The sequence below is a fragment of the Rana temporaria genome, chromosome 2 (assembly GCF_905171775.1).
Source record: "Rana temporaria chromosome 2, aRanTem1.1, whole genome shotgun sequence".
Taxonomy (NCBI): domain Eukaryota; kingdom Metazoa; phylum Chordata; class Amphibia; order Anura; family Ranidae; genus Rana; species Rana temporaria.
This window is the reverse complement of record NC_053490.1, coordinates 112,557,546-112,578,244: the sequence shown is the minus strand read 5'-3', so window position 1 is coordinate 112,578,244 and position 20,699 is coordinate 112,557,546. Positions and strand designations below refer to the sequence as shown.

Genomic DNA, 20,699 nt, shown 5'->3' with positions numbered 1-20,699 from the left:
TATGATTGACAGGCTTCCGTACGGCGCATACTGCGCGGCACAGGTTGCCGACAGAACCCGAACGTTGGTGCGCAGGCGCCGTATAGAGCCGCACCGACGTTCGGGTTTTTCCGGCAACCTGTGACACGCAGTATGCGCCGTTCAGAAGCCTGTCAATCACAGGCAGTGCTTGAGAAAGCCCACTCCCGCGGGATCGTCGTGAGGTGCAAATCGGGATTAAGAGGTATATGCTGACAAAAAAACACCGGCATTGTGTCGGTAGGATGGCGCGACTTTGTGTGATGTCAAAAAATGTTTTAAAGGGTGAACCTCCGCTTTAACACGCAGTAACATGAGATTAGCAAAAGCAGCCCCAAGGGTTGTGCCAGTGGAATGGAACTTCCCCTGCCGGTGTACGTGTTGTACGTCACCGCGTTTGAGAACGATGAGATTTGGTCTTGACAGTGTGTACGCAAAGCAAGCTTGTCAAGTTTCTCGACAAGCCTAACAAGGAACTCGTCGAGGAAAACAATGTTTCATTTACGACGAGTTCCTCGGTCGTGTGTACGAGGCCTGACAGGAAAAATACTGACGGTTCGGCAACACTGAACGGGTATAACGTTTATTTTTTAGGAAAGAACAATGCTTGGTAAAAACGCGCTCAGCATTTTAGTATCTAGAAAGCCTGCATCCGGCTGGAGACAATACTAACCACTCTGCCACTTCAGCATTTAGAAGATAAATGATTCCAGTCCATTCTAATAAAAACACTAATAAAGAAGGTTTATTCTTGTTATCATTACTGTGAAGAAAGGAAAATCTCATGTCACTCTCTGACACTTCTCCACGCAGTTGTAATGGTTTCTATTCAGCCCTTTCCTCCCACGTCTGTGTGCCTCCGCCAGTACTATCTCCCTCCCCAGCCATGTCCCTCCTGCTCTCCTGGGAGTGTTCACTCCTTCACAGAGTCTTAGGTCACCTGCCAAGTGTTTGTGTAGCAGTGAAAGGCTGAGTACAAGACTTCCTCTCACAGTCTTCACATCAGCCCTGCGCTTTCTCTGCTTCATATTACTTGCACTACCTGGATAGTTCAGCCTATAATGCATGGAAGCCTCCTCCACCCTCCACATCAGAAGGGGCTCATCATAACCTGCCTGACAGCTTCTGTGCAGGTGCCTGGGGCATTGTTGTGGTAGGTGCAACCTGTAAAGAAGTGTGTATGGCAACCAGCAGCTGAAAAGTCAGAGAGTGAAGATTTACGCTACACAAGGGCTGAGCCAGCGCTGACAAAAGAACAGTCTGAGAGGGGACGTTGACAGCTGAGTTTAAGTCCCAAGACACAGGACTGCGCTTACTGATAAGTAGCCTTCTGCTGATCCGCAGATAGACTCTCTGCCTTGGAACTTGAAGCAGGAATGTGGAAGAATGATGCCCTTTAAATTCTCCGCCATAGAGTACCTGTCTGGAATTGGTTACCAAAAAGATGACTGCTGGAGACACCTTTATAGTATAACTGATCCTGCTTCCACTGAGCTAGACATAGGGCAGGTCAGATTGTCCACTGGAGAGGATGCTACTTGTGTTTCTGTTGCCTAGAAGCTTGCAATCTTTGCCATCACTCTATTCTATTGACTTATTTTGAACGACCAGCGTGGAAATCAATTGTATTGTAATTAGGTGTCTGAGATCAGAGGGAGAGCTGAACGATTGCTAGTACCTTCCAGTGTCTGCCTAATGGTTCTCATTACTGAATTGCTCTCTCTAGTCTCCATTCCACACAAGATTTTGCCTTTATGTGGTATGAGACATAGGAACAAGATGCATTTCTTCAGGAGTTACTCCTATGAGATCCAAGTGGACAACAGATCTAAGGACTTTGCCAGCAGCATCCAGGGCATCCGATGGGTATGTACCACGTAGGATTCTGTATCGTGAGAAGCGTTGCATGGATGCGAGTGGCTGATCACATATTGCATGTTCCAGCTGGTATTTTTATGTAAGACTAGCTGAATACCCGGCGTTGCCCGGTCTTCCTATCTTAACCTTTTGGGGAGGAAAATCATAGTAATATAAATATACCCATCTTTTATATAAGGGTGTAGGTAAGGGTTAATTTAACTGTCATATATTTTTATTTGGCATATAAGTAATATGTGTACCAGGTATTATTGAAATATCTCCAGGCGTACAGAAGTTATGTGGGAACATACATTTCCCATTGATTTGCATGGGACTTTAAACAAAAACCCCGACCCTCACAAATGGGGGTAGTTAAGGGATAAATTAACTATCCTATAGTTTAAGTGGACATATAAGTAACATGTGACCAAGTGTTATCGAAATATCTACAGCCGTTTGGAAGTTATGAAGTAACATGTATTTCCCATAGAGTTGAATGGGACTTTAAAGAAAAACCCCGACCATGGCAAATGGGGGTGGGTAAGGGTTAAACCACCTATCCTATGTTTGTTGCTGACATATAAGTAACATGTGTGCCAAGTTTCATGTTAATATCTTTAGCCGTTTGGACGTGATGCTGGAACATACATACATACATACACACACACACACACACACGTTGAGTTTTATATATATAGATTAGCATCTTTCCCATGTGCAGTTTACCAGCCATCCACTGAATGGAAAAATCTAATGCCGCGTACACACGATCATTTTTCAGCATGAAAAAAACGTAGTTTTTCAGCATGTCCAAAAAACGACGTTTTCCCGACTTCATCATTAAAACGATGTTGCCCACACACCATAGTTTTTAAAAAATGATCTAGCAAAGCGCGGTGACGTACAACACGTATGACGTCACTATAAAGGGGAAGTTCCATGCGGATGACGCCACCCTTGGGGCTGCTTTAGCTGATTCCGTGTTAGTAAAAGACGATTCGCGCTTTTCTGTCTGTTACAGCGTGATGAATGTGCTTGCTCCATTATGAACGGTAGTTTTACCAGAACGAGCGCTCCCGTCTCATAACTTGCTTCTGAGCATGCGCAGGTTTTTTTACGTCGTTTTAGCCCACACACGATGATTTTTTACAACCCGAAAAACGACATTGTTTAAAACGACGTTAAAAAATGCAGCATGTTCGAATTTTTTTTTTTCATTTTTCAGAACCTGAAATTTTAAATGACGTTTTTGAAAAACAGCGTTTTTTTCATGCCGAAAAGTGATCGTGTGTACGCGGCATAAGAAGGAGAAAAGGCATGGTTGTATGTAGAAAACCAATAGAGTGTAGGAATCCTAAAAAACAGTATTTGCCGTTTGGTGCGCTGAATACATTTTTTACATTTAAAACGTATATTAACGGATGAATATTGTGTCATTTTGGAGGTGGTTGTTTGTTTCTGGCCATCTGTCCTAGTGGCAGCGGATAAGGAACATTGTTAATGATGATACACTAAAGGAATTGAAAATGAAATGTATTTGTTGTTATGTTTTTTTTATGGTCATTAGGGCTCATTTAGACGTGCTTCCAGGGCAGCGGTAAAACCATGGTCGATCCAAGGTTTTACCACCCCCCCAACTGCCCACCTGAACACAGACAAGCAGCCGCTCAGGGCTGTACACATGTTGTGGCCACTAATCTGTGCTTTGCGGTGGTTGCAAAAAATTAGACCTCCTGTTGCATTCTATGAGCAGTACCACCACCATACACAACCCATTAAAGCCGTGCAGTGGCTTGGCCTTAATAGTGTTAAAACAGGCAGTGAGGAGGTGACATATTGCAGACCCATAGGCAAAAGAATAAAAACATAGGCCCGGATTCACTAAGCACTTGCGCCGACGTATCTCGAGATACGCCGCGTAAGTGCAAATATGCGCCGTCGTATCTGTGCGCCGGACTCAGAAACTAAGATACGCCTGAAAATAGGCTTCATCCGACCGACGTAACTTGCCTACGTCGGGGTATAGTGGGCGCATAATTACGCTGGACGTGTTTGGCGCTCCCATTGATTTTCTATTCACATATGCAAATGAGGGAGATACGCCGATTCACGAACGTACGTCCGTCCGACGCAGTGCGCGTAAAGTCATACGTCCGGCGTAAAGTTTTGCCCCATAAAGGAGGTGTAACTCAGCAGCATCCATGCAAAGGGCTGCACCAGGGAACACAACGTATTTTACGTAGGACGTGAATATGACTAGGCGTAGGTTACGTTCACGCCGGTGGCAGTGATCCGACGTATCTTAGGCAGTTGTTCCGACGTGATCGTGAGCATGCGCACTGACATGCACCCACGGGACAACGCATGCGCAGATGGCGATACGTATCTTTCTGGCGCTCGACCCATCATTTGCATGGGGTCACGCCTCATTAGCATGGCTCATGCCCACTTCCACTTACGCCGACTTACGCCTGAGAAACTCAGCGCAGATTTGGGAGGAAGTGCTTTGTGAATTCAGTGCTTGCCTCTCTGCGCTGCGTCGGCGTAGCGTAAAGGAGATACGCTACGGCGGCATAAATATGCGCCAGTGTCTGTGAATCCGGGCCATATATGCTGCAATTTGTCGATAGCATTAACACGGCAGTTTACGTTTTCTGGGTCCGACCTGCAACGTTATTTTAATAGTGGGCGATTTTGCTAGTAGGTCTATTGATTTTCCACTTCTTGTAACAGGTGACCACAGTGTTTGCTTTGCAGGAAAAGCACTGCATTGTTGTCAGCTTGTGGACAGGGCAGCTTTTGATGGACATGTATTTTTGAGGGTGTTTAAATAGGTTAGCAGGAGCACCTATAAGGAGAACTATAAGATATTAGTGAAGACCTAATAATAGTCTTATCAATATTAAAGCTGAACTCTGGGGAAAACAAAAATACTTTTGCAGCAGGGCTTCCCCCACACTTCAAGGGTTAAATACGTATTCATACCTAAGGTACAAGTAAGATGCTCTGGCAGACACACGCACTATGACATCATCAAGTACAATCATTGTACATGAGGATGCCGAAAGACCGACGACAAACTGGAATGTGAGGGAGATGATTTGAGTGCTGGTTGCCAGTAGAGCGTAGGTACTGTAGGTAGGTAGTTAGGTAAATAAAAGTCCTAGGCATTTACAGACATCTGTGGCAGTGGGAGCCCCACTGCAAGGGAATTTTTGTTTTTGTTTTCCCCAGAGATCAGCTTGAAGCTGAGATTCCCACAGTACATGCAATATGGTTCTACATCGATCCCCCACAAACCTACTCTTTTAAGCATAGATCACTGCATTGTGGGATGGGGCATGCCTACTATTTCTGTACTTGGGAAATCAGAATATTTGGAGGATTTTAGTCATGCTATCAGGATATTGTCTATGTAAACAAAGTTATGATCTGGTATTTTATAGTGACAATCTTCGGCGTTTTACCGCGTTTGCGTTTATAAGCGTTTAGTTAAGAAACATCATAAGACCCTCCCTAAGCTCAAAAAACAGTATTATTTAACCATTTCAGCCATTTTGTGAGACCAGAGTGAGTAGCAGCTGAGAGAGCAGCAGTGTACTTGTATATAGCGTGTTACTTGCCACGTCACCTGCCACAAGCTGCGGATTGTCCACTTGCCACGTCACCTGCCACAAGTTGTGAATTGTCCACTTGCCACATTACCTGGCCACGTCACCTGCCACAAGTTGTAAATTGTCCATTTGCCACATCACCTGGCCACGCCACCTGCCACAAGTTCTGGATTGTCCACTGGCCACGTCACCTGGCCACGTCACCTGGCCTACATCACCTGACCACGTCACCTGCCACAAGTTCTGGATTATCCACTTGCCAAATCACCTGACCACGTCACCTGCCACAAGTTGTGGATTCTCCACTGGCCACATCACCTGGCCACGTCACCTGCTACAAATTGTGGATTGTCCACTTGCCACATCACCTGGCCATGTCACCTGGCCGTGTCACCTGTTCACATCACCTGGCCACAAGTTGTGGATTGTCCACTGGCCACATCACCTGGCCATGTCACCTGCCACAAGTTGTGAATTGTCCACTTCACCACGTCACGTGGCCACGCCACCTGCCACAAGTTGTGGATTGTCCACTGGCCACATCACCTGGCCACGTCACCTGCCACAAGTTGTGGATTGTCCACTTGCCATGTCACCTGGCCATGTCACCTGCCACAAGTTGTGGATTGTCCACTTGCCACGTCACCTGACCGCATCACCTGCAACGTCACCTGTTCACATCACCTGGCACGTCACCTGGCCACAAGTTGTGGATTGTCCACTGGCCACATCACCTGGCCATGTCACCTGACCATGTCACCTGGCCACGTCACCTGCCACAAGTTGTGGATTGTCCACTGGCCACGTCACCTGGCTACGTCACCTGCCACAAGTTGTGGATTGTCACCTGGCCACGTCACCTGGCCACATCACCTGCCACGTCACCTGGCCACGTCACCTGCCACAAGTTGTGGATTGTCCACTTACCACGTCACCTGGCCACAAGTTGTGGATTGTCCACTGGCCACATCACCTGCCACAAGTTGTAGATTGTCCACTGGCCACGTTACCTGGCCACATCACCTGCCACGTCACCTGGTCACGTCACCTGCCACAAATTGTGGATTGTCCACTTGCCACGTCACCTGGCCACAAGTTGTGGATTGTCCTTTTTTTTTTTGCACTCCTAAACATATCTACAGTGGTATAGATATGTTTCCTATAGAGATATTTGTTTTACATGGTTGACATAATGGCAACCACCTAAAACCCTAAATCAGCCTATCTCAACCAGGGTTTCTCCAAGGGTTGCTAGAGGTTCCATGAGCAAGGAGCAATTCAGCCTCTCAAATAAGTTTCCATCGACACCAGTGAACTTTTTATCTTTGATGGGGGCATTCTTCCCAGGGACCATCGAGTCAATGCAGGAGTCTCCAAACTTTTCAGTACAATCGCCATATCATGTATTTTATGAACTTTGGGGGGGCTTAAAAAATGGACTCCCCTCTCACATCAGAGTCCCCCTTATGCATCAGAGCATCTTTCACATCAGGTGAATTTCCAATCAGAGCATCTCTTACATCAGAGCACCCCACAACATACAGGAGAAGATGCTGCAGACCCGGTAAAATCTTGTAGCGCGCCAAAAGTGGCCCGTGGGCTGTAGTTTGGAGACCATTGTGCTAATGTATCATGAGCTTTAGACCTGGTAATTATTAGAAGGGGTTCCTTGGGACCGGAAAGTGATTTTAAGGGTTCCTCTATGTTAAAAAGGTTCAGGAAGACTGCAAGTATTAGTTTGAGTGCTGACACCAATCAGTATTTGTCTTATAATGGTAACACCTACACAATGAACCCATCTGTCACTATCTGTGCAGTAAATGAGATGTATGACATTACTTTTAGCTTTGCTTAGCCCATTTTCCATGTTGGCAGCCTTTGAGGCTAATGGACATTTGCACAAAGGCGAATAGCGCTTTACTTCCTGGAACTTTTACATAATATCCGTAAATACGATCCACGGCTCATTTATGTAATCTGACCTGTGATTTATTTTTACTTGTCCTGAACTAATAAAAACGTGTTGATGTATCCTTATTTCCAATTCACGGTGCTGATTAAAAGGTGGCGCCCACTGATTTTACTTGTTTCGTACATAGAAGCGTCCACCGTTCTGCTGTATACAAGATAACATTCTGCATTCCTTTGTTCTTATATTAACAGCAATATCTGATTTTGTGTCCAACACTCCAAAGTAAGAGCAGCTTTTTAGGTCAACATTAAAATTCCAGCATACCAGGAAAGTTATGGAGAGGGTGTTAAGTGACCCTTTTGTAAATACAGACGCTATTAAAAAAAATTGACGACAGAAGAATTAAATAACATAAAAATAACATAATGGTAATAAAGTAATAACAAAAGACAGAAGAAGGATTAACAGAAGTAAAAAGCAATGTTAGAATAATAAATAAAATAATAATAAAAATTTATAAATATAACATAATGATTATGTAAATAATAATAATAAAATATAAATGATAAAAGTACTAGAGAGAATAGTATAAAAATAAAACAGTCTAATTACTGAATCGTTCAGATACTAAAACAGCGCTAATATTAAAATAGGATATAGATCGTGTGGCCACCGCCACATCTAAAAGTCTTTGGGCCAGATTCTGATACATTTACGTTGCTCCACGGCAGCGTAACGTATCCCATTTACGTTACACCGCCGCAGGTTTACAGTGTAAGTGCCTGATTCACAAAGCTCTTACCTGTAAACTTGCGGCGGTGTAACGTAAATCCGATCGGCGCAAGGCCGCCTAATTCAAATGGGGCGGGCACCATTTAAATTAGGCGCGTTCCCGCGCCGGACGTACTGCGCATGCTCCGTCGGGAAAATTACCCGACGTGCATTGCGCTAAATGACGTCGCATGGACTTCATTTGTATAGACGTTAACGTAAATGGCGTCCAGCGCTATTCACGGACGACTTATGCAAACGACGTGATTTTTTAAATTTCGACGCGGGAACGATGGCCATACTTAGCGTGGCTTAGAACAACTAGGGCTCAGCCCTAATTTTACGCGGCGTATCTCGACGGAAACAACGTAAAGTTAGAGCGACGGGTAACGCGGATGTTCGTGGATCGCCGTAACTAGTCATTTGCATATTCTACGCCGACCGCAATGGCCTCGCCACCTAGCGGCCGCCATAGAATTGCATCCTTAAGATCCGATAGTGTAAGTCAATTACACCTGTCGGATCTTAGGGCTAGCTATGCGTAACTGATTCTATGAATCAGCCGCATAGTTAGGACAGGCGGATCACAGAGATACGACGGCGTATCAGGAGATACGCGTCGTATCTCTTTTGTGAATCTGGCCCTTTGTGTGTAGTGATAGTAGAGAAAACAGTTCAAAATGTCATAGGTGATCATCAACGGTTGTCACAGTGTGCACCTTCCACCAAAAACTCCAGAATTTCACCTCGTGAAGCACTCTCCCCCAGGGGGTTAAACTCACCAGAAGGCTCTGATGAGACAGGAATAGTGCCGCATTGCTGGTATCATAGGGAGGAAAAGTGCCCCATTAGTGGTGTCAGTGGGAGAAATGGTGCTCCATTGTTGGTGTCAGATGGCAGAATAGTGTCTTGTATCAGTGGGAGGGATAGTGCCCCAAGGGCCGGATAAAGGCAAGCAAAGGGCCGCATCCGGCCCTTGGGCCACAGTTTGGAGACCACTGATCTAGTGGAACAGCTACTACAAAACATCTCTATGACATTGGCACTTTATCATACGAAAAAAAGTCATTCTTGGTAGAAGCTTACATCAAGCTTTCAAAACAGGCCTTGACAAAAGACAAATGTGAATGAGCTCTTTTCTTACTAAATGTAACCGCTTGCCGACCAGCCGCCGCAGTTTTACGGCGGCAGGTCGGTTCGGCTGTGCGAGATCACGTAATATTCCATCATCTCGCGAATCAGCCAATAGGGGCGTGTGTGTGCCGCCGGAGCCGCGCGCGCCCCCCGCTCGCTCCCGGACCCGACGGGCGCGATCACCGCCGGGCACCCCCGATCGCTCGTTACAGAGCGAGAACCGGGAGCTGTGTGTGTAAACACACAGCTCCCGGTCCTGTCAGGGGGAGAAATGCCTGATGCCTGTTCATACAATGTATGAACAGCGATCAGTCATTTCCCCAAGTCAGTCCACCCCCCCTTCAGTTAGAACACACCCAGGGAACATACTTAACCCCTTCCTCGCCCCTAGTTTTAACCCCTTCCCTGCCAGTGGCATTTTTATAGTAATCAATGCATTTTTATAGCACTGATCGCTATAAAAATGCCAATTGTCCCAAAAATTTGTCAAAAGTGTCCGATGTGTCCGCCATTAGGTCGCAGTACCGATTAAATGCTTATTGCGATTTTTTTACGAAAAATATGTAGAAGAATACGTATCGGCCTAAACTGAGGAAAATTTTTTTTCTATATTTTTGGGGATTTTTATAACAGCAAAAAGTAAGAAAAAATTCATTTTTTTTCAAAATTGTCGCTCTATTTTTGTTTATAGCGCAAAAAATTAAAACCGCAGAGGTGATCAAATACCACCAAAAGTAAGGTCTATTTGTGGGAAAAAAAGGACGCCAATTTTGTTTGGGAGCCACGTCGCACGACAGCGAAATTGTCAGTTAAAATGACGCAGTGCCGAATCGCAAAAAGTGGCCCGGTCATTGACCAGCAATATGGTCCGGGGCTGAAGTGGTTAAATTGTTGCTATGGAAAACAGCCCCACTTTCTTTTGCCGCAGTTTTTATGGCTCGGCTGGCGTTACTATTTTAGCCACATTACGTGAGCAGTAACCTGTAGAGAAGGGAGATTTCTCCTCTTTCCCATGGAGCAAATGTGAAAAACTGGAGCAAGATCCACTACAGGCCTGTTTGTGAACTTTGCAGATTCCTTTAATCCTCTAGTCCAGTGTTTCTCAACTCCAGGTCATCAAGGCGCACCAACAGGTCATGTTTTCAGGATTTCCCTCAATTTCCGGCTGTGGTAATTACTAAGGCAGTGAAACTGATCGAATCACCTGTGCAAAATAATGGAAAGCCTGAAAACATGACCTGTTGGGGCGCCTTGAGGACTGGAGTTGAGAAACACTGCTCTAGTCTAGTGCCCAATCTGCAGTGCAGGGGCCACATTCCACCCTTTAGTACTTATTCTGTGGCCCTCAGGGACAGTGCAGACATTAGTCTGTATTCTCTTTACCAAGGAAAAATATTCTTTAAACTGGCTTCCATTAGTGTAATGGTTTGATTATTTCTTTCACACCTCCTTACTTTTTCTGTGTTCTACATTACTTTTATTTATTTTTTCCCTCTGTTCCTTTATGTTTATTACAGGTACCTACAGTGTATCCAGAAACTATTCACTTTTTTCACATTTTGTTATGTTACAGCCTTATTCCATCAGGCTATCCCTGATGGGGAGATGGTTTGGGAGGGTACTGGTATGGGGGTCTCCTCCACAATGAAGAAACCTTCCTCCATAGTGACCTGCTCCTCCTCTACTTCCTCTAGAGGTGAGGTGGGGGCACTCTCCTCAAGGGATGGCGTGGGCCGCCCAGCAGCCGACAATGGCCCAGCTCCCTCCATCACATCTGTGGATGACACAAAACATTCACATGTTGGTGGACCCACACACTTGTCACATGTTTCCTTTCCCCCCCACACATGATACACACCGGAGAGAAGATAAAACACACGTACCTGTCCTCAAGGGCTGATCAACAGAATTATATCCCTCCAGGCCCTCAACCTGCTCCCTCTCCAGGCATCGGGCAATCACCTGCTCCTCAGAAGTGAGGGTGATGTTGGTGGCTGGTCCACCTCCTGTGCCACTGGCATGCCTCCGGATCTTTGCCATCTTCTCTATTACCAGACGCCGCAGATCATTTATTTTTTTCATGATATCCAGTGCTTTAACTGGGCCGGAACGCGGCGGTACTCAGTACCGCCACTTCCAAAAATGGCCCTGGAGAGTACCAGCACCTCTCCGTGCGCCCAGTACGTGGGTTTCCCGTACCGGAACGCACTTCACCCAGGCAGCGTATATCGTGTGCAGGAGGAAGAGCAGGGGCGGACTGGGGAGGGGGAGGAGATTTCCCCCCAGGCCGCCTACCTTTTTTTTTTGTCTTGTCTGTGCAGCGCGGCAGCCCAGCCCTCTACATTGTCGCCCCCTCCTACTATTCTCCTCGCGAATGCTAATACCGCCCCGCCTCTCCAGCCCTCTTCTTTGCCGCTATACTCACGAATGCTGAGGATAGTAGGAGAGAGCGGCAATGTAGAGGGCTGGAGAGGTGGGCGGGGGATAGTACGGAGCGGCCGATGACTGATAGATTACAAACATGACTGGCGGAGGCGGAGCCTAAAGCTCCGCCCACCCCCTCCGTGCGGCTGTTGTTCACTGGGTCCTCTCTTGGGAGGGGGAGGGTGTCTGATGACAGGAGGAGGAGAGAGAGAAGCACGAGGGGAACCCCCTGCTAAGGACAGCAGGTACAATTTAATAAAATACTCTTATCATGATTTACAGATCATGATTTTGCAATAAATTGATCCATGCTGCAAACTCAACATTCTCCCTTCAGCGAAAGTTTATGTTTTGCAAACTTTGCAGTGCATGAACTTTCACTGAAGGTGGAGACTGTTTAATGAGTTTGCAGCATGGATCACTTTATTGAAAAATCATGATCTGTATATTAATACACTTTCAATGAATGTGGTCTGTTTAATGAGTTTGCATTGATTTCAGCATGTGCAAAGTGTTCCATGCAATGCATGCTGAAATCAATGCAAACTCATTAAGGAGGTTGAGGCTGCACTCATTGCCACTGATTAGGCGGCACTCTAAGGCTACTTTCACACTGAGGCATCAGCGCTAAAGTGCCGCTATTTTTAGCGATGCTTTACTGTCGTTTTTACGGCGCTATTCGGCCGCTAGCAGCCAAAAAAGGGTTAAAACCACCCGCTGCAGTGGCACTTTGGTGGCGGCGCTGCCCATTGATTCCAATGGGCAGGGGCACTGTAGGATCGGTGTATACACCGCTCCTACAGACTCAAAGATGCAGCTTGCAGGACTTTTTTTACCATCCTGCCAGCGCACCGCTCCAGTGTGAAAGCCTTCGGGCTTTCACACTGGAGTGAAAGGAGTGGCTCTTTCGGGGCACTTTGCAGGCGCTATTTTTAGCTCTATAGCACCTGCAAAGTGCCTCAGTGTGAAAGTAGCCTTAAGCTGCACTGATAAGGCAGCACTGATATGCTACACTGATGAGTCTGCACTGGTGAGGCTGCATTGTCAGGCATTGGTTGGACTGCACTGATGGGCACTAGTGATGCTGCATTGATGGGCACCGGTGAGTCTGCATTGATGGGCACCGGTGAGTCTGCATTGATGGGCGCTGATCAGTCTGCACCGATGGGCACTGTCTGCACTGGCACCATCAATGCAGCCTCACTGGTGCCCATCAATGCAGCCTCACCGAGGCTGCATTGATGGGTTCTGATAAGGCTACACTGATCAGGCTGCACTGGTGAGGTGGTACTGATCAGGCTGCACTGATAGGCACTAGTGAGGCTGCACTGATGGGCGCACTCTGCACTGGTGAGTCTGCATTGATGGGCACTGATCAGGCTGCATTGATGGGCACTGATCAGGCTGCATTGATGGGCACTGATCAGGTTGCACTGATGGGCAATTGAAAAATAATTCTGGACCTCCAGTAGCACCCACACACAGAGGGTGTTTAGTTGTATTGGGCTACATGGGCCAACATTTTCCATTTTAATTTTTCTCTTTAGAAAATATAATTTACCCTCTTAAATGAGAGAGAAGACATGTCTGAGAGCAGCACTGCTGCTCATCTCACTACTTTGAGTGAGATGAGCAGGCAGCTGAGCTTACCTCTCTCCACTACACTCCCAGAGTCTTTGGACAAGAGACAAGCAGAGAGGCAGCTTGGAAGTTGTCATAACCTCCTCGAAGAAGCCGTGCACGGTGCAAGAACCCACCGAGGTGAGATAGACCCTGACACCCCCCAGCTGACCCCCCCACGTCCCATGGGCACTGATCAGGGTGCACTGTTGGGCACTGTCTGCACTGGTGGGCACTAATCAGGCTGCGTTAATGGGCAATGAAGAGGCTTCACTAATGGGCACTGGTGAGGCGTTAATGGGCACTGATCAGGCTGCATTGATGGTTCAATGGGCCACTTGACTGGACTTGCCCCCCAGGCCTAAGGCTGCCAGCCCTCCCCTGGAGACGAGTCATGTAGCTTGCCCGGTCGGTAGGAGTGTGGCAGTGTCTGGGGGAGAGCAGCCTGGACGCAGGAGGACTAGTCTATGGCAGGGGTCTCCAAACCCCCGGCCCGCTCGTGTGCTTTATCCGCCCGCCCGCACACAGCTGACAGGTCCTGCAAACAAAGCCGCACACCCGCCCATGCTGCCAGGCCGTGCTTTTGGATTGGCTGCTGGGACTGTCACCGCCGATGTCCCGGCAACCAGTGACATCACTCCCCTCTTCCCGCCCGCTGTTTGAAATAATGATCCTTCGCGTGTGTAGCAGCGGGCAGGAGTCAGGAGTTACAGAAGATCTGAAGTCGTCTAGTGCGGAGGCAGGAGGTAAATGTGCTGCACAACGCTGATGGGGACATTGATGGATGATGGGGACATTAATGGCTGATGGGGACATTGATGGCTGATGGGGACATTGATGGCTGATGGGGACATTGATGGACCGTATCCGCGGATAAATCCTCTCGTGTGTACCAGGCCTAAGAGAGGGTTTGTAAAATATATATATTTTCATGTTCAGTATTGGGGGGGGGGGGAGCACCGGCGCCTAATAGAGTACCGGCACCTCTTTTGGCCCACTTAAAGCACTGATGATATCCCTGGGGGTCCTAGCCTCCACGCCAAGGGCATTCACCTGCGTCATTAGCTCCAGCAGGATCTGATCTTTCTGCACCTTGCTGGTAGTGCCACTCAGTGCCCCATAGAGGCACGCGCCGTACTTAGAGAGGCCCTCAATAATTATTGCCTTCTCCTCAGGGCTGAAATTTAGCTTCCTCCGACCCTTAGTAGGCACTACTGGTGCAGACATGCCTCAAGATACAAAAGTACTAGCACAAAAAAAATGCTTGTGTACTTTTGCACTTGATGGGCGCATGTCTGGGCGTATTTATGCACTGGGCGTAGGCGGTGGGCCGGCGTATCTTAGGGGTTACACCGGGCGTAGTTGTGAGCATGCGCAGAGGGGAGCGGGACACGCGTCCACGTCACGGCGCATGTGCCATTTAAGATACGCCGGGTGTAAACCACTGCAACACGGTCGGACCATCATTTGCATGGGGTGACGCCCACTTACACTTACGCTGGCTTACGCCTTTGAAAATATGTTACGCTGGAGCATCTTGGTGAGTAATGGCTTTCTGAATACACTACATGCCTCTCAGCGCTGCTCCGGCGTAGTGTAAAAAATATACTCTACGCCGGCATAAATATGCGCCAATGTATCTGAATCCGGGCCACAACAGTAATCACACCTACTTGATTAGTGACCACAGAGAGTAAGCTCCCAGTACTGTGGTTATCAGGAAACAGACAACCAGGAAGTGTTCAGAACAGAGAAGGATCAGAGCAAAAACGGACAATGAGCACATGAAACCAGCACTGCAGTAAGGTAGGAAGGCTGCCACTCCAGGTGAGCACACTAGAACAATCAATGTCCACTCAGGAACCAATGGGTGCCGGCAATGCACAGGATATGCAAAAGAAGAGAGATATGGACAGCCGCACTCCAATTTCTTAAAAAGACGTGCCCTTTATTGGGTAAAGGAAAAATGCACTACAAGTATCAGCACACAGTGGGAAAAACAGCTGATGCGTTTCGCATTGGATATCAATGCTTAGTCATAGCTACCAGCTAGCAAGGAAGCTATTTAGCTAAAAAAACAAATTCCTTTAGCGACCCTTTAAGTAACACTGTCCCTCCTCTCCCCTAAACAAAAGGGGCTTTTAACCCTTGCAGCATGAGCACAGCCCCAATGTAAAGGATGACTTGTTATCTGCCCAAAGTTGGGATTTAAGGAGCGTATGCATATTTCAGCTCCTTAAGTAAGTCGTGCCTGTTGCATAAGAGAGTGAATAAAGAGCAGGACAGTTAAAATGATCGAGCATTGTAGGTATTTTTTTTAATTCTGTAAGAAATGGTAACAAAGTCCTTTATAACTGTACAGCTGCATCAAACATTTAGGGGACTTTTCAGCGTTATTAATAGTGAAATTATTACTCAGGGCCATGTTGAGTCTGTTGGGAAAAACTCTGACATACTGTAAGTATAGGCTGCATGGCATTTACATTGCATAGTTGTTGTGCTACACTTACCGTGAAATGATTAGAATGCGTATTATATCATTATATTATATATAGATAGTCATTAGTGTTTCTGGGAACCTAATGTGCTCTCTGGTAGTACCTGCTCTATAAATAGATGCTTTGGCAGTGAAGTGGAGGTGAGTAAGTATCGTTATATGAATGAAAGTTTTGGAATTGTCTGTGCTGCCATAGCAAACATTTATCAGCTCCATTTCCATTTACAGTAAAACCTTGGTGTGAGAGTAACTTGGTTTGAGAGCGTTTTACAAGACAAGCACATTTTTTTATAAAATTTTCACTTGATATACAAGCGATGTCTTGATATACAAGTAGCGTCATGTCACAAATTAGTATAAAAAAGAAGTAAGGCGCCTCTAAGTGTAGCATTATGGTTACATTTAATGAAGGTACAACATATTGCTACACTTAAGCCCCGTACACACGATCGGACCTTTGTCCGACCAAAATCACATCGGAATTCCGACGGAATTCCATCGGAGTAAAAGAGAACATGTTCTCTATCTAACCTCCGACGGAATTTCTCAGAATTTCTGATGGAAATAATCCAATGGAGCATACACACAGTCGGAAATTTCATCCATCTGACTTTTTCCATCGGAAATTCCGATCGTGTGTACGGGGCATGAGAGGCGCCTCTCTTCTCTTTTATACTCTGTAGCTCCTGCTGGATTTTGCTTCTAATCCCCTCATATTGAAAAAAAGGAAATATAAACAACTTTGTTTGTGACAATATTAACCACTTCAGCCCCAGAAGATATGGCTGCTCAATGACCAGGCCATCTTTTGCGATACGGCACTGCGTCGCTTTAACTGACAATTACGCGGTCATGCGACGCTGCACCCAAACAAATTTGGCGTCCTTTTTTTCCCACAAATAGAGCTTTCTTTTTGTGGCATTTGATCACCTCTGCGGTATTTATTTTTTGCGCTATAAACAAAAAAAGAGTGACTATTTTGAAAAAAAAAACATATTTTGTACTTTTTGCTATAATAAATATCCCCAATTTAGTTTTTTTAAAATGCAATTTTTTTCCTCAGTTTAGGCCGATACGTATTCTACATATTTTTGGTAATAAAAATTGCAATAAGCATTTATTGATTGGTTTGCGCAAAAGTTATAACGTCTACAAAATAGGGGATAGATTTATGGCATTTTTATTATTATTATTGTAGCGCCTGGTTACTTCAATGTACCGGTGCTATTTAAATTTAGAGGGGGATCAGAGTGTAGTTAAACTCTGATCTGGTTAAAATGTTCAAATTGGGTCTCTGTCTCAGCTTGCCTGTGCTGTGGGCTCATTCTGTTGTGCTGGGGTGTTGTTCCCAACCCAGTGCAGTAGATGGCAGCAGTGGAGTCAAGGTTTGGGTGCTCTTTTACCAGCAGCCAATCAGGAGGGTTGAGCCTCGCTGTGCATGCTGGGGGAGGGTATTTATGGGGCAGACGCCATTGGTTCTGGGTCTTCTTCGTCCAGTGTGGCACCCACCTTTAGGGTGACCACATCACGGCGCCCCGGCGTTATGGCCTACCTGGCCGGGGTGCGCGTGCCATGCGGTGTTTCTGGTTCCAAATCCAGGTTCACTCCAGGAGGGTCTGTGGCAGAGACTTTTCCTCAAAGGTTCGAGCGATACTCTGTCTGCCAGGTCAGTGAGAGAGGCCTGTCCGGGTACGCTATTCCCACTCAGGCAGGAGTGGCGCAGAGAAGTGTTACACTTGGGAGCAGAACTGTTTCCCTATTGCTACGCCTGAATCTGCTATTCTCTTTCTTTCTTCAACTCTACTTTCCTCACCACAAGTTTTATTGTTTTTACCCGGCTGGGTAATAAAGAGCACAGAAAAGATACTTGTTGCCGACATTCCTTTACTTCTGCTATATGCACCATTCACCCCTAGGAATTCGGAGAGCCACAAGGTAAATGTGCCACCCAAAACAAACCAGCAGCTCCTCCGGGGGTAGTGCTACATTATTTTATTTTTTTACTAGTAATGGCAGTGATCTGCGATTTTTATCAGTGCTGCGACATTGTGGGCGGACACATCATACACTTTTGACACATTTTTGGGACCATTGTCATTTATACAGCGATTAGTGCTATAAAAATACACTGATTGCTGTGTAAATTTAACTGACATGGAAGGGGTTAACACTAGTGGAGATCAAGCGGTAAACTGTATTCCCTAGTGTGTGTTCTAACTGTGGAGGGAGGGGACTCACTATATGAGATGACAGATGGGCGTGCCGCGTTCCCAGCTTGTAGGAACTCACAATCTGTATCTCATCGCCTCACAGAACAGGGATATGTGTGTTAACACACACATGCCCCTGTTTTGCCTCTGGTGCCCGCAATCGCTCGTGGCCGGCAGTCATTGCAACCGCCAGTCACGAGCATTGGCATCCCCGCAGTGCAGGGACCGACGTACAGCTACGTCAGTTCGCGGGATCGTGCCGACCTGCCACAGTATAATGACGGCGGCATGTCGGCAAGTGGTTAAAATTATATTAAAGTAAAGTTTTTGTTTTTTTGCATAACAAACATGTTATACTTACCTGCTCTGTGCAGTGATTTTGAACAGAACAGTCCCAATCCTCTTCTTCTCGGGTCCCCTGCTGGTGCTCCTGGCTCCTACCTCCTGTCAAGTGCACATAGCTGGATAGTGATGGTGCTCATGGAAAGTATTGGGCGGCTGGGGGGGGGGGGGGGGCTCCTGCACAAAGAAAGTTTTTTTTTGACGAAGATTAAAACTTTGAGCCTTTAGAACCAAATAAACAAAACTTTATTTGTGACAATATTAAACATTATTTGCACAATAAAGGCAACTATGATGCTTTAAAAACATAAGACCAATAGTTCATCTCTTCATAGGTCTTGCATAGTACACTATAGTATAGTAAATGCACATCCTCTATGTCACATATGAAAGGAAGGCTTGTTGGGCCCTCTCTGAGGCCTTCCATATACAAAGTAGAGGATGTGGATTAACTATACTACACTATGCATGTCCTATGAAGATATATGAACTATTGGTCTCATGCTTTTAAAGTCTTATGCTTCGTAGACGTGTACGTCAAAAGACCGCCGGGAAAACCGGGAACCGGCTCGGTCACTTTTCCCCTGTACACACGGACAGTTTTCCCGACAGGAAAACTGTCAGGAGAGTTTTGGTCGTGTGTATGCTCCCTAGCATTGTTTCCCATAGGAAAACTGCGAGAGAAAAAATGCAGCGGTTCTTGGCGGGAAAAAATAAAACAAGTTCACATTTTTTTCACCGCAGTTTTCCTGTCGTGAAAACTGCTTCCCAGCCAAAAGAAAACATGGCAGTTTTCCCGACGGGAAAACCAATGGTGTGTACGAGGCATTACTCTTCAAATAATGTTTAATATTGTCACAAATAAAGTTTTGTTTATTTTTTTATATAAGAGAATTGCGTCTTACTTTCAAAGTCCCAGGGGGATTTTTGCTTGTTCTTCTATACTGTATTAGGGATGGTGGTAAACTCTATTCTTCTGATGACACCTTATATGCAGGCTTTTAATATAATATTCACCTTCAGAGATCCCCCTGCAGCATTTCCTTTTGCCACTAGATGTCCTCAGTCTGGTAGCCAGCATTATTCAACCCACTTTTTTTGAGCCCAAATCATCCTGGATCCATCCCAACCTGTGACTGGACAGTAAAAGGAAAATCTTTATGTCACTCTGCTTTCTTTTCCTATCAGCATGCTTTTAATTAGCATGTGAATTGATTGGCTCTTTGTTTTTCATCCTCTCACACTGCTGTACAGGGAGTACAAAAAGCTGATACAAGGCTAAGTGATAAAATACATGTATTATGTATTATTGAATACAGTGCTACATTAAATGGTGTCTTATATATCTGCCCAGTGTTCTGCTTTAAGAAAAGCCTTCTGGTTGGTTGCTATAGGTTATTGCACCTAATAATAAAGCAGTTATTCTAAAGCATAAGCAGTGATATGGAAGTCATAAACTAAGCTATATGGCAATGTCAGGAGCTTCTAGGGGCAGACTATAGAGACGCATACAGAGCTAAGAGTGTCAATATGGAAGGACCGAGCTGAGTGGAAATGTTTGCTTAAGGTGCTGCTGACGTTCGTAGGCGAAATAAGCACGACATACGAATCCTAAGCAGGTAGAGATTAAGCACACAGCGATCATTTAACACAGGCTTCTGCCTTTCTACACTTGAAGCCACTCAGTATTTCTAAGACATGCTGCGAACGTAAAAGTGCTGAAACGCATTAGCCAAGCAAGACTTTCACTCTTAGGGGGCGGTTTATTGAAAGAGCCATTTTCCTAAGCCGTTCTGCACTGCCTATAACCATTAAAGTTCATGGCATACAGGAATTCGCACTATATATGGCTGGATATGTGAAGTGAGCACAGGTTAAAGTGAAATTGCCCTTTAGTAAATCAGCTGCTTTGCTGTTTTTCAGTAAGACTCCTATAGCGCCCGTTTCCATAATCACTTATTTCTAGATATATTATTATTATAGTGGTTGTATTATTATTAAAGTGGCTGTAAAGTACCGTATTTATCGCGGTATAACGCGCTCCCGCGTATACCGCACACCCCTAAAGTGGCCCCCAATCCTGTGGAAAAAAAGTTTTTTTTGTACTTATAGTTTTGGTGTCTTGCGCGGCGTCCATCGGCGGCCTCGTCGGGTCCGGCGTTTCTTCTGCGGCTTCGGGTGTCCTCTTCGGTGGGTCCGGCGTCCTTCTGCGGCTTCGGGTGTCCTTCTGCGACTTCGGGTGTCCTCTTCGTCGAGTCCGGCGTCCTTCTGCGGCTTCGGGTGTCCTTCTGCGGCGG

At 46.1% G+C, this 20,699-nt stretch overlaps 1 protein-coding gene across 1 annotated transcript in view; it reads left to right on the top strand.

Moving 5' to 3' along the window:
- The first annotated feature begins 942 nt into the window (after positions 1-942).
- The window catches only part of RAPGEF3 (Rap guanine nucleotide exchange factor 3), a 142,235-nt gene continuing 122,478 nt past the window's right edge, over positions 943-20,699 (top strand). Inside the window, exon 1 of the mRNA XM_040340772.1 lies at positions 943-1,884. Within this exon, the coding sequence (XP_040196706.1) occupies positions 1,714-1,884 (171 nt within the window). The 5' untranslated portion in view covers positions 943-1,713. The remainder of the gene's footprint in view (positions 1,885-20,699) is intronic.